Genomic DNA, 13,731 nt, shown 5'->3' with positions numbered 1-13,731 from the left:
TCGGTTTCCTCTTCCTGGAAACTGAAAATAGTCAAAAATAAAGTATGCTTTTTTTTTTTTTTTTAAATATTGAAGTTACAAATGTTCCCTACCTTTTTTTTGTTGTTAATTTCAAACTATTCCCATGGAGATGGAATCAGAAAGGCAAGCAGCAGGTTCTCTTCTCATTTTTATTGCTTAATACTGACACCATTTCAGAAGATGAGAATTGACAAAAAGAGGTGTTGTACATCAATATAATAACTAACATTTTTGAGAAGTATTCGTATTTTTTATAACTGAATTATTAACCTTGTAATTAATAGTTTATTCAAAGTCATTACTGCCATAAACCCTTTTCCTCTGCAGTCTGTATATACCTAAACTCACGCATTTGATTTTTAGCTATAGTAAGTCAAGATATTGTGGGTGCTATAATATACCTCCCACCCCCACATTAATCTGCAACTACAACAACCTTTTTATATTCATACTTTAAGTACCTATTTGAAATTTAAAATATTGTCATTACAAAAAAAAAAAAAAATCCAGTATTATCGATCAGGAGGAGTAGGATTTTCAGTTTCAGATATTTAAATCTGAAGTAAAGTTCTCTAAGTTTATGGAGATATAAAGTTTTCTTTATTATTTCACATCAGTAATTACTACACAGTGCTCTGTGCTTCACAGTAGATAGTTTTGGTAAATTTTATTTCCTCTTCCTGGCATGCTACACTAATTGAAGATCTCCACATTTTCCTTTCATGTCAAGATCCCCTTAGAGCAGTTCTTTTTATATCTTAATTCACCAATTTATTTCCCGTGGGTCGTTCATCTTTAAAGTGGTGTCAAATGATAGCAGAGAAAGCAGCTTAGTTTTTTAATCTCTTGCCAGGGTGGAAGACCTGTATATATTTCTTTTTGGATGTGTTAAGTCACAGAAATGAGCAGTTGCAATATCTGGCCTTTTACCTTCCCCAGAATGTTCAGCACAGGAAGTACGCCAGATGGAAGGCAGCATACATTCATAACTGCTTAAAGAATGGAGAGACTCCTCAGCCCGGACCTATTGGAATGGAAGGAGAAGGCTTTGGTATGTATTTTCCTTTTTCTGTGTAAAAAAGGAGATGGGCTGGGTGAAGACCAAAATGGTGGTATACGCTTTTCAGGGAGCATCTAACAGGAAGCGTAGCTTCCCTGTTTAGTTAACATTTCATTCATGATGGGTCTTTTTCTGCTTTTTCTTTTCTGCTTCTTGTACTGTACTGTTGTTTTTATTAGACTTTACTGTTTGATTTATTTAATAAAATCTGTATTTTTTTTTCCTCCCTCTGTAGTAGAAATTATCATCTTGAATACAGTTGCTGTCTAAAAAGGATTGTCACCTTTGGGCCAGAACCATGCATATTTTTAACCTTACCTGCTGCCATTTCAAATCTTTTCTGTAAAGTTATGCTCCCTTTTGCCAGTTTGCTGGCACACATTTGCCGTTTGCTGTATTTGCTCCACACATACATCCTCCATTAATAATTGTTTAGTTTTCAAAACAGGTTTTGCCTACTCCCCTTAAATTGGATTTCCTGCCACTTTCTCATTCAGTCCCTTTTTCCTCTTGTTTTTAGTTGCCCCCTGTGTTCTTCTGGCTACCAGACTTTCCTTATTCCTTGAACTTATTTCCTTAACTGGTAGATAAAGACTTCCAAGGCTACTCACTTACCAAAACGAACATTTTTCAGAAGAGATTGTTCGAAACCTCCCACATTATAACTTTTACTGTCATTTATTTAATGAATGCAGACCTCTACACTCCACTGTTAATTTAAAAGTCTTAGCTCTGTAGTAAGAACTGTTAAGGCAATCCACATCTTTCTAGTTCAGAGCTTTTTTAAACTGACACCACCAGAGCAAACAGATGCAAGCTAGCCTCCATCTGAAGTAACAGAACACATACTACACAGTCTGTCTCTGACAAGTGCACAATCATCACATCTCATCCGATTCTGAGAAAGACAGCTCCATTCTTTTATTACGCAATGTGCAATTGTGTACACTGAAACAGATACAGGAATGCTGTTGTGTACATAAACTGATTTTGGTTTTGAGTTAATGATATTACGAGCAAAATACATGCAAAAAGCGATACATTGCAGAAATATGTCAGAATAAAAACAGTATGTAATTGTGACATTAAATAATAAAAGGATAACTTTCTAAACATTTTTACCCATTTACTTTCCCATTGTTTGTAGTTTTTCTGTGCTTAATGCATCATTAATGTTTAGTTCTTTTTTGTAGTTTACTAATTGCTTTTGATAGCAATCAGTTTCATTAATAAGGCGTCTCTCCATTTTCCCCCAAGTCAACTCGTAGCATACATAGCATAAAGGACTTACTGGTTTGAATAATGTCAGTTAAGTTAATATTCCCTTCTTTCTTTTAGCATAAGCTTGAATTTAATAATACAAATTTTTCTAATTAAAAGAATCAATGAACAAATCTACAGTACAACAGAGGGACAAATTAACTTGATAGTGAAGTGGCTGCATTAAGTTTTGGATGATATATATGAACTGAATATGAACATATATGTATTCATTCATGTTTGGGGTCTGTACCTGGCTCTTCAGTGGATTTTGAGGTCTGAACCTGTAATTTAAAAACAGTGTTACAAGTAGACTTGTAACTTTCTGTATATTGTTTTTTTTTTTATTTAAAACATGTCAAAACATTAAAATACTAGCTTCTGTTCTTCTGATTTTCAGACTTTTCATCCTATGAAGTCATATTTTCAAGCTTCTTTCCTGTTTGTCTGTGAAGAAAGAGGAGGATAGGCATTGCAACTGTTTATAGAAAGATCAAATTGGTGGTTCTTCCAGTAAGGTATAGCATCCTATTCCAGTTGGCAGCCATTGGCTGTCTTAAACTGCCTGGTAGGAGGGGATTGAGAAGATCCAGGCAGGCTCTTCTTGAAAGTGCACAGTGATAGGATGAAAGGCAACAGACATAGGTTGCAACCAAAAACAAAAATTTAATTGCTTACTAAGAAAATAATTTCATCAAGAATATAGTCAAATATTGGAACAAGGGCCAAGAGAGGTGGTGGAATCTCTGTCCTTGGAGATATTCAGGACTTCACTGGACAGTGCCCAGATCAACCTAATCTGTGTTATTCCTGCTTTGAGCAGGGGATTGGACCAAGTAATTCCTAGAGAACCCTTCAGCCAACATTATTTTATGATTCTAAAAAATTGTTCACTTGTATATGGAAAAGAGAATCAATATGATTGAGGAGCGAGAATTGAAGACTGAATCAATAGGAAGGAGGACAGGGCAAGAGTGCTTCTGAAGTTCAAATTTAGCCAAAAAAAGTCTGAAAAGTGACTCTCCACAGTAATCTCTTATTATCATTTATATCTTAAAGGCACTATTGCAGTAAAGTATAAAATAAATCATTGTCACCTTTATTCCACATGTACCAAAAAATCTATTCCTGTTTGTTACCTTTTTTTACTTTTAATAAAATAAAGGCTATCTAAAAACTTGGATACCAGTTAAAATTTCTTGTAGTATCGTGAAGAAAATACTGTTCAGGTATTAATACTCTTGGGAATGAAACAGTAAAACATAAGCAAATTCAAGTATTTATGAACCAGTAATGGGAATGTTCCACTTTGATTTCCAAGCTACTGACTTATTCTTGGTACTATATTATACTCACCGAAAGATCCCCCTACGCACTTAAACACTGGAATGGCTACTTGACCCACTGTAACATGCTTCAACCTAGATACAGCTGTATTTCAAGTGAAGCATTAGCAAATGAATTTCTTTCTCAACATCAGATCTCTTTGAAGACAAAGAGTTATTTTTAGCAGTGGTAAAGCTGTAGTGAGATAGATTCATGATGCAACTCCTGCAAAGATCACCACATCTTTGTAAATCAGATTACACCAGTTTGATAAGAATTTAATAGAGAAGATAAGATGTGAGAAAAGTGTTTAATTTTTTTTTTACAATGAGTGTTAAAAATAGGCCAATCGAATATTTCTGTTTTTAAATGAGTGTTCTTTAATGACCACATTCATAGCTTTAGTAATGTTTGCAAAGCTTACTTGATTATGTGAAATGAATTATGAATTCTATACAATTGCAAAAAGCACTTCTAAGCAAAGATTACAAAACTTTTGCTAAAAAAATTATGTATATAGCTCCTGTGATCTTTAAAATATACAAACAATAATTCTTTCCCAGCAGTCATAAATAAGCTATTTCTTCATTTTATTAATGTGCAGGCAAAGGTAAGTGACTTACTACAGCCCACGTAAGAAACTGTTGTTGGAGGGAAAGTAGAATTCAGACTTTACTCAAAACCCTAGTCTTCATTGCAGGTCATTACAAGCAGTAGTAGGAATAGGTGAAGATTGTTGCCTTCGTTACGAAGTTATGTCTACATGCAAAATAGGAGGGACGGAAATCCTGAGTGAGCCAAAATTTTAACATTCCTGTTCGTAGAGAGCCTGCAATATATGTAATTTGGCTATATTTTTTTTGTTTGTTGAGGTTCATTTCATGTGTTAGCATCATTTTTCCCACCCTTTTATTTTCTGAACAGTGAAATGAAAAATGCTTTTTGCCTTTTATTTTTGGAGGTAACTCTGTAGCATAGGTGTCCATAATGCTTTACACAACTGAGGCAAAGATTTTATGCAAATTAATTTTTATTAGAAGATTCATGAAAAAGAAAAATATCAATTCTTGCTTTGTGCATCATAGGAAGAAAAGCAGCATTGTGTGAATATATGACTGGACCTTCCCCGTTCCTTTCTACTTGCTCATTTTCTTCCTCCTCTTGCAAGTGGAAAAAGTCTGTGTTTAAACAGAATGAAACTAGGTCTCTGTAGCTTGACAAATTACCATTTTTTTCCAAAGTGTTATGTTCTTTGTGATTCTTGAAAACCATACTGTAACTCTTGGAGATGTTTTTACAGTAACATAGGCATGCTTTATGTACTTCTGCTGTTGGATTTATGGATGCTTTTGTCAGGATGCCACTGTAGAAACTTGAAATGACAGGCTTGATTTATTAATGCAGTTGGAGTACAAGTCTAGAGTACACATAAAGATCATTTAAAGTAGCCTGGGTCATCAAGTGAGATTTTGTACTAATGTAAAAAAAAAATTAACAATATTAATTTCAAATATGAAAAAGTTTCTAAACGTGCAAAGTGTAGCTATCATAAAATACATTAAATGTCACCTCTTATATTGCAATATAAAGTATAATATTCTGCATCTATATTGACAATTTCCAAAAAACCTCTATAGTCTCCACTAGGATAAGGAATAGTGTGCAAGGAGGTAAGTTTTTGAGTCCCTTTCTTAATGTTGTGAAATATATATTTATATATAAATATATATTTTTTATATTTTTATATATATATATATATATAAAATCAGTGTTCCCAGAGAACCTTGCATTCTGCATCTATTAGCAACATCTCAAGCTAGAGAGGAACAGTTCAACAGAATGAGGAAAATAAAATTATTTAAAATTAATAGATGACAGCAAATACATTACCTTTTTAATTCTCTAGACTCCCTAAAAATAGATTTTGCCAGTTTTCAATTTAGTGCTCTGGGCTGCAGTTGTTAAATCATAATCAGCACGTCCTTACACTAGACCGTATACTTCCTTTCACCACTACTTGTTTTTCCTTGGCATCTTAAAGCATAATAATTTGTAATGTAAAAAAGACATTGAGATCAGGATAATATTAGGAAAATGTTTGCACGTTGCATACAGTATTTTCAAACAAAATGTGCCCATTTGTAGTGGTAATGCAGATTAGTTACTTAAATTATCCTGTCAAAACAGATTCCTGACTTCGGAATGGAAAAGTCACTGATTATATTTACCAAACTGATAAATCCATGGATTTTGCTGTCACTGTAGTTTGCAATGGAGTTGAAAACCTCATGTAGCAGTAAGAAAATGTGACTATTAAGGCAAGTTTAAAATGGTATTTTGCTGAAGTTAACTTGAGCATTTACAGCCCTATAATTATGTGCTGTGTATGTGTGTCTTGCTATATAGTAAAATAATAGAAATAAGATTTATGTTAGATCTTGGTTTTGAAAAAAGCAGTGTAAAATTTTTCACTGAAAATTTTCTGATTAAATTAAGCAAATGTCTGTTCTGTTTATAACTTGCAGCACAGTTCATGTCAATACATAAAGGATAACTTACTGAAATTTGTTCAGTCCCACATGTCTGGATAATGCTTATTTCTGTGAGTTTTTCTCAAAATCACTGACATCCTGTAGTTTTACTAGAAGGTTAATGGATTTAATCCAGAGGGTTAACAAGGAATGCCATTAAGCCTTAAGAATCGTCTGTTTTGATCTTTGGGTGAAGATTTGGTTACCAGGTTGGAGGTGTCAGCCTTACTCCACAAAGTCTTACCTTGAATTACCGCTCCCCCCCCCCCCAAAAAAAAAAAAAAAAAAGTCTGGGTTACTCTAGCCCTGAGGAAAATCTAGAGAGCCCATGGATCTGTTATGCTGAGATTTAAGCACAGAAGCCTGGTGAGGTTCCAAGAGAAGAAACTCAATTGTAGCTGAAGCTGAATGTGAAGCAATCGTGTAACTGTTTCACAGCCTAGCAGGTCAGCATTCTGAAGAAAATCACAAGCAGTACTGTTTAAAAGCTGCTAGAACTGCAGGAATATCACAAGCACATATCAATGTGGTTCTAATACTTTAATCTTTGATTAATAATATTTTTAATATTCGTTTTGCAAAAAATATTTACTATCCTTTGGTGACATTTAGGCACTTTAAACACCTAATAAACAAGTGCTAATTTAAGCAAAGCTACTTTTATGTTTAATGCAGTTAACATTTGCCAGTTGCATAATGATTTATCACTTAAGAAAATGTGTTGAGCAACTCAGTTGAGCTTAATTCGTTGATACATATGCCCAATTAAAAGCATATTGCCCTTCTATGAATGTGCCTCTTTAAGGCACTGTTATTAAGGATGGCTTTAACACTTTTTTTTTAGCTTGTTTATAGCATTGCCAAACTTTAACTGTTTGAGTTCATATCTTCTATGGCTACTGTTGCGTACAGATTTTTTTTATTTCATTTTATTAATTTTGGTCAAAATGACTGAATTGTTTCTGAAAGGAGATCAGAGGAAAAAGAGATGGAAAATCTCTGCAGAGGCTTGAAACTTGGACAAAGAGGTTGGCAGGGGATTACTGGATTTTTTTTCTTTCCTTTTTTTCCCAGGGATGGGCTTTTCCTGTCTCTAAGAAAATCTGCCTAAGGTTGGTCCAAGTTCTGTGCCTTTGAGAAATTGCAGTTTGCACTTACTTGGGCTTGCTGGAATTTCACAGCTGAATTCTCTAAAGGTTCCCTGTACGCTGAGCATCCTAAGGCAGAGGGGCTAGACTGCTTCTGCAGTTGTAGCTCTGAGCTGCTGTTGATGGGAAACTGGCATTAAGAGCAGGAAGCTTGTTTATTCTCTAGACTGGCTTGGCATAAGAAGAGGAAGAAGCTTCCAGATTGACAGATGGAGGGAGAAAGCCCAGCCTGGGGGAGTAAGTTGAGAGAGAGAGAACTAAAAGGGAGAAGGGGAAAAGAACTGGCCTTGAAATTAGGCTTGCCTGGAAAAGGCAACTAGGAGATAGTGGGAATAAACTGGAGTCAGGTAGTGTGTGCACTTGTGCGGAAGTGACTGAAGATCACAGAGAACCAATCCAGTGAGGCAGTTTGGAGCCGGATCTGGGAATGTCTTGGAAAGAAGATTGGGAGGTAGTGCAAGACTGGCACAAGAACAAGTATGGGGCAGGAGTTCATGTCTGGGATATGAAATCCTGACATAGAGAATGGGAAATCAGAATGGGACTGAAGAGTCAGATTAGGGCACCAGGAGGCCATGAGGGCTGAGTAAAGGAATAAATACATTTTGCATCTGTGCAAGCACTTACAGGTAATTTCTGCTAATTGAGATATTAAGTACAGTGATAGCATGTTTTTCCCACTCCCTCAATCTTGAAAGTGGCTTAGCCATTTTTATGACATCTTTTACCAAAATACTAGCTTCAGTCAGACACTGAACTCGGAAAGTGCAATTTTATGGTTACAGTTTGGACAAGCTATAAATAACTGATAACTTTGTTACAAAGTTGGGCAGCCATACCTTCAGAAAGCATTATGAGATCTGTCAGTAACTATTTCATTAATCCTATGGAAATTAAGTCTCTTGGATTTTGCTAAGCCTATTTTCTGAAGTTATTTAAAAGCAGTTTGTTTCGTGAACACCAAAAACGTTGAAAGCATGCTACCAATGGCCTATTCCTATCGTTACGTTATTATTTAAAAAGTAGCCTATCTGGTGTTTACTTTTGAATCTCACCTTTTTTGCCAGTTTTAACACTTTAATTTTACTTCCATCCATGTTAGACAATATTACAATATGAATTACTAGCAAAAAATACCACAAAGGGAAAATCTAGCACCTTAAGATATCCTTTTGCCTTCCAAAAATCTGCCAGATGTTTGTTTGTGTATGTCAGAAATAGCTTAATATAAACCCTAGAATGAATCGTAGGATGCAGCAAGTGAAAGTAATTTTTAAGAATAAGACAGAAATTTTACCATGTTCTGTGTTTTTCTGTTAAATTTTAGTAGCAGTACTTGACACTCCTGATAGAATTTTGCTTCTAGGTTTCTTTGCCTTTTTAACATTTTCAAACAAAAGTCCTTGGTATTGCTCTGTGAATCCAGGGATTTTGTTATTAGTACTAGGATGTTATGAGTGAAGATAAACTATTACAGCTTTGCAATAGAAACAAAAATATTCTTTAACTCCGTATTTATTAAAGTTCAGTAAAAATGACCTAATGGTAATATTGTCCACTTTTCTTCTTCTCATTCTAGCCTTTTATTGTAGTAAAGAGTGTTGTGAATTAGAATGTATTTAGTCATTTTTAGTAAAGGTAGTAACTGATTTTTTTGGGGGGAGGAGAGGGTGCAAGACCTTAAATGGGTAACATTTCTAATATTTTTAATGGTGGAGTGTTTTATTGTTAGGCCGTAGAGATATTTGCATAGTACATATCCTGAATAAATGAAGATCAGTATGGATTTCATAAAAGAAAAAACATTGCTTTTGTCAGCTCTAGACACATGCAAGTTTTGTGTTTCTGTATTCTTTTTTTGCTCCCTTTCAAGCACTGGCAGTTAATAAAAATCTGTTCCCAAAACTGTGCCTGTTCCACCTGACATCACTGATACAGATGGATACATGCATAGTAAATTAAAATTTGCTCTGTTTATTTGTATTTAATACAGATTTAGGAGCAGAAATGAATCATGTTCTAAATTGACTGGGTCATCAGAATAGTAAGACTGGACCATTGAGGCTTGCAAGGCAATATTGAGTAAACTAGACCAGAACCTTAAAAATGTGTTATTTGTACATGCTGTCTGATATACTGAACATTAATATTTTTGTAGTGTACTAAGTACTCTAAATATTCTAGATACAGTTACAGCTCAGCTAAGCAACATTTACTATCTTAGTTTTCTTGTTTGGTATTACTTTCTCAAAGGTCCTTTTTTATTACTTGTTTGTGTTTTGATTAATTGATACAGGATAGAAGGGTTGATGCTCTCTTCCTTTTTATGAATGCTTTATATGCCATACACAGTTTTCCCTCTTCAGGGTCATATACGTATTAAAATACAGATTGCGGCATGTTTATAGTATCTTGTTCAACTGCTGTTAATGTAGACGTGGAAGTGTAAGGGATTGTACTAATTAGTCAAATTATTTTATATTCAGACTAGTAACAAGATGATCCTTTCATTTTAACAAAATAGATCTTTGAAAGTGTGTGAGCTTGTCAATATTTATCCTGTATTATATTGCTTTTTTGCTTCATCAAATCAACAGTAAATGGTTTAAGTCATGTTGTGGTGGCAGCTTTTCTACTTAAAAAAAATAGAAAGGAGTTTTTTAAAACCTAAGTTGTCAAATGTTTGTAAAGAAGGGAGTTGCAGTAATTCCTGTTTTGTATCGTCTTAACAGATGCTGAAAGAGAAGAAGCAGGCTCATCTTCTCTCCATAGTGGAACAACTCAGCCATCATCATCATCTACCTGTGAAGCAAACAACATACCAACTAGTAATTACACTGGCATACATATACCACCAGGTGCCCATGCCCCAGCCAACACTCCAGCTGAAGTACCTCATAACACAGGTATGTCACATTTACATCCAAAAAGTACATACCTTTGTTGAGAGGAAAATTCCAAGATAGCCTTCTTTCCATTACATGTAAAGAAATATATATGCTCTATGGCAGAAGCAACTTCATAAATTAACATTGTAAAAATGCTATAGGAATACTTTTTGTATTTGTATGTTCTTATATGTTTTTTAAAATATATAGTTCATGTTTTGGAACACTTTGTCAGAAAGTATATATGGACTAAAGGATTTTTTTTCTTCTAAAGAGGAATGCATTGCAATGTAAGTGCTAGGAAGCTCCAAGTATCAGCTGATGAAATTATATTATTTCATTTCATGTTTAGCCCCCCTTGTGCAGACAGACCACTGTTCTTTATGTGGGAGCGTATCAAACATAGTGTTGAAACTGTTATAACAACCCTGTAATGAACATACTTGATGCACTATTCATATCTTTCTTCTATTTGGTTTATGCTCTTTTTCCCATGCTAGTATTTTAGTGTGATTGATCTCAAACAATAATACTAATGGATATTTTGTCGTTACTAAACATATTGGCTCCTACACCTTTCTTGCTCTCTGTCATTTTTGGACTAAAACCAAGTTTTTTAAAAATCAAATATTCTTCCCAGTTGCTGTATAAAAAAAAAAACAAGATGTATTTAGATGATTTATGAACAAGTAATTTTTCCACCTCCTGTTAACCTTAATTACAGTTAAGACTAAAAAAAAGTCCTTTTTCCAGTCCCAATGATGTTTGATTGCTTCAGATGTATTCTTATATGAAATGGAGTTTTTTTTTTTATTTCTCATTTTAAGAATACTTCACATTATGAAAAGCTCAGGATGCTCTTTTTTCAGCTTTATCAAAGGGAAATCCTTAAGATAGGCAGGTTTTTTGGTTTTTAAATTCAGCCTAGGTAAATATTTAGACTTTATATTTGCCAGATCTGAAAACTAGAATATGTAGTTTGCTGGCATGCATGAATTCTTTGCATTACATAGTTTAACCCCACCAGTCATTCCATGAAATAAAATATCTTTCCTAGGATATCTGTTATCATTTCCCTACATAGCAGATTTTTTAGAAATAACTGTATGCTAATCTACTATGTTCTGGACATACTGCAAAAATACGTATAGTTCTGGATAAAATCCAAATGATAATGTCTAAAATGCGAATGTAGATACAGGAATGCTTCACAGCAAAATGGTCTGTTTTCTCTAGCATCGCCATTTCCCTTTTAAATCTAGCTAGCTTTTCTAATTCTCACCAATTATTTTTGAAGGAATTAGGAAGGAGATTACTTGCTAGCATGAAATGAGAAGCATGCTGCTTTATTAAGCACCCTCCCTCTGATATTAAGAGGCAGAATTTAAAGTTTGAATAAAAAAACTCACTCATGCTTTTCTCTTCCTCAGCATGTTTTCCACAATACTGTAGCATAACCAATGTCATTTGGACCTGTGTTTTCTTAATTTTTTCTATGCTTGAAAACAAATTTCTGTGAATTGCTGTACTGATAAATGATAGCCTAGACTGTCAGTTCTTGAATACTATTTTATAAAATGTTTTTAGTCTTGCAGTGCATTTTTTAAAAGTATTTGTTCCGAATTTTCAGACTTGGGAACCTATCAGCTGTTTAAGTTAAAAAAAAAAAAAAAAAAAAAAATTGAGTCATTAGGTTTAGCTGTACAGTTTTTTTTTTAGTTTGTCAGCTTCTTACATTTAAAGTCTATAAATCAAAATAACACTTTTTTTTTTTTTTTGCTTTTGTTGATTTGCAGGTGTGACAAGTAACACCATTCAGCCTGCTCCACAGAATATTCCTCTAGTAGATCCTTCCCTTTACAGTGCTCAGTCTGCAGGTAAAGTGGTGGCATTTGTTTTGTGTGTATGTCTCCTGTCCCTGTCCTCCCCCCATGATTTGCAGCACTTAAGAAATTTGAGAAATGTGTCACCATTATCAAAATGCTACTGATTCATAAATTTTAAAAAGAATGGACATCATCTAAATATTGTGTTGCTAAGAATTTTTTAATAGCTTCTGAAAGCTTTGCTATAGTCTGATTAGTGTTGTTTATCTGACTCGGTTTTGAGCTAATGAACTAGCATTGTGTTAGACTTGTTATGCTGCTGTTTCTCAAATGAGGTCTTGAAGCACTCAGAAAAGCTTGTATTGCTGATGGCCTTTCTATATTCTGTTTTTCTATTCTGATTTCTATTTTTCACACATTGCCTTTACTTAACATTACTTCTGGAGTATCAATATGTAAATTATTTATTCACTTCATGAAATAATGAAGAAAGATATTCCAGTTTCTGTTGCAGCATACTAGTTATGTTCTGTATCAGGAGTGCATGTTGATTATAACTAATACCTATATTAAGTGAAATAATATAATAAAACACTGCTAATAATGTCATTTTGATGTACTCTTTAATCAAGGCTTTAAAAAAAAAAAAGCCTTGGTTTTAAAGCCTCTGTCTTTGATGTTAGAGTCACTGATACCCTAATAGCACATTATGTTTGTTTGTACATATGTCATTCTTTGAACTGCACACATAAATGCTAACTTTAGAGAAATCATGGTCTGTGAAGAAGTAGTGACTTGACTGTAATAGCTGGAATCATCCTAAATTCTAGTGTGGTCAGTGATGTGCATTTGGACAAATCATTAACTGTTTCCCAAGAGTTGTTCTGTCCATGGAATAGAGATAATAAAAAGGTAGGTTACATATGTTTGTAATAATTAGATTTTTGTAGGCAATCTAACCTGGATGTTGAGTGAAGAGGAAGTTTATAAGTCTTGATATAAAACCTATTCATATTGTATCCCACTATTTATCCTCATCAGGGAAAACTGGTAATATACCTAATTGATGTTTTGAGTGGCAGTACTAGGTGCACTCAAATGTTGGCTTGTTATGACCACTGAGTCTGGATAGGTATATTCTTGTATATTGTAACTTAAAAATGTTTAGCTAGATATTTTAACCTATCATATTGTTGAAGGGGGTGTTTATGTTAAAATACTGGTTTAACTGAAAAAGCCTTCTGTTTAATGAGGAATGCTATAACTGGAATTCAGTGTTTCAGCTTGATTTGAGTGTGTTGTCATAAGAATGGTTAAGGATGTGTCCATCTTTATATTAGAAAGTCATTTTCATAGAAAATGTCTTTAAAAGATTGCAGAAAAATAACAAAATTTACCTTTGATAAAGATACGTTCACCTTTAATATTCTGTTTAGGAGCAAAAGGCACATCCTACTGTTTGTTTGACATACTGATATAATGTCTCTTACAGTTAACTCATTGAGAGCAATACCTCAGACTTGTAGCTGAACAGTTTAATCTTGGTGTTAGTACTGGAGTACTTTGGGCTGTTGTAAGGGTTTTGGTAACTCCTTAACTGAAATGGCTGAATGCATTACTTAAGCTTGCACATGGTAACTGCTAGTTGGAAAGTAGGTTTTCTAGTGTTTT

At 34.0% G+C, this 13,731-nt stretch overlaps 1 protein-coding gene across 1 annotated transcript in view; it reads left to right on the top strand.

Moving 5' to 3' along the window:
* Positions 1-13,731, top strand: part of VTA1 (vesicle trafficking 1) — a 43,899-nt gene that overhangs the window by 23,742 nt on the left and 6,426 nt on the right. The window contains exons 5-7 of the mRNA XM_067293641.1: positions 961-1,072; positions 10,079-10,252; positions 12,031-12,111. Of these exons, the coding sequence (XP_067149742.1) occupies positions 961-1,072; positions 10,079-10,252; positions 12,031-12,111 (367 nt within the window). The remainder of the gene's footprint in view (positions 1-960; positions 1,073-10,078; positions 10,253-12,030; positions 12,112-13,731) is intronic.

This window comes from Apteryx mantelli, chromosome 3 (genome assembly GCF_036417845.1).
Source record: "Apteryx mantelli isolate bAptMan1 chromosome 3, bAptMan1.hap1, whole genome shotgun sequence".
NCBI classification, from domain to species: Eukaryota; Metazoa; Chordata; class Aves; order Apterygiformes; family Apterygidae; genus Apteryx; species Apteryx mantelli.
Note: the sequence above shows the minus strand (reverse complement) of the source record. Positions and strands in the feature narration are given on the sequence as shown.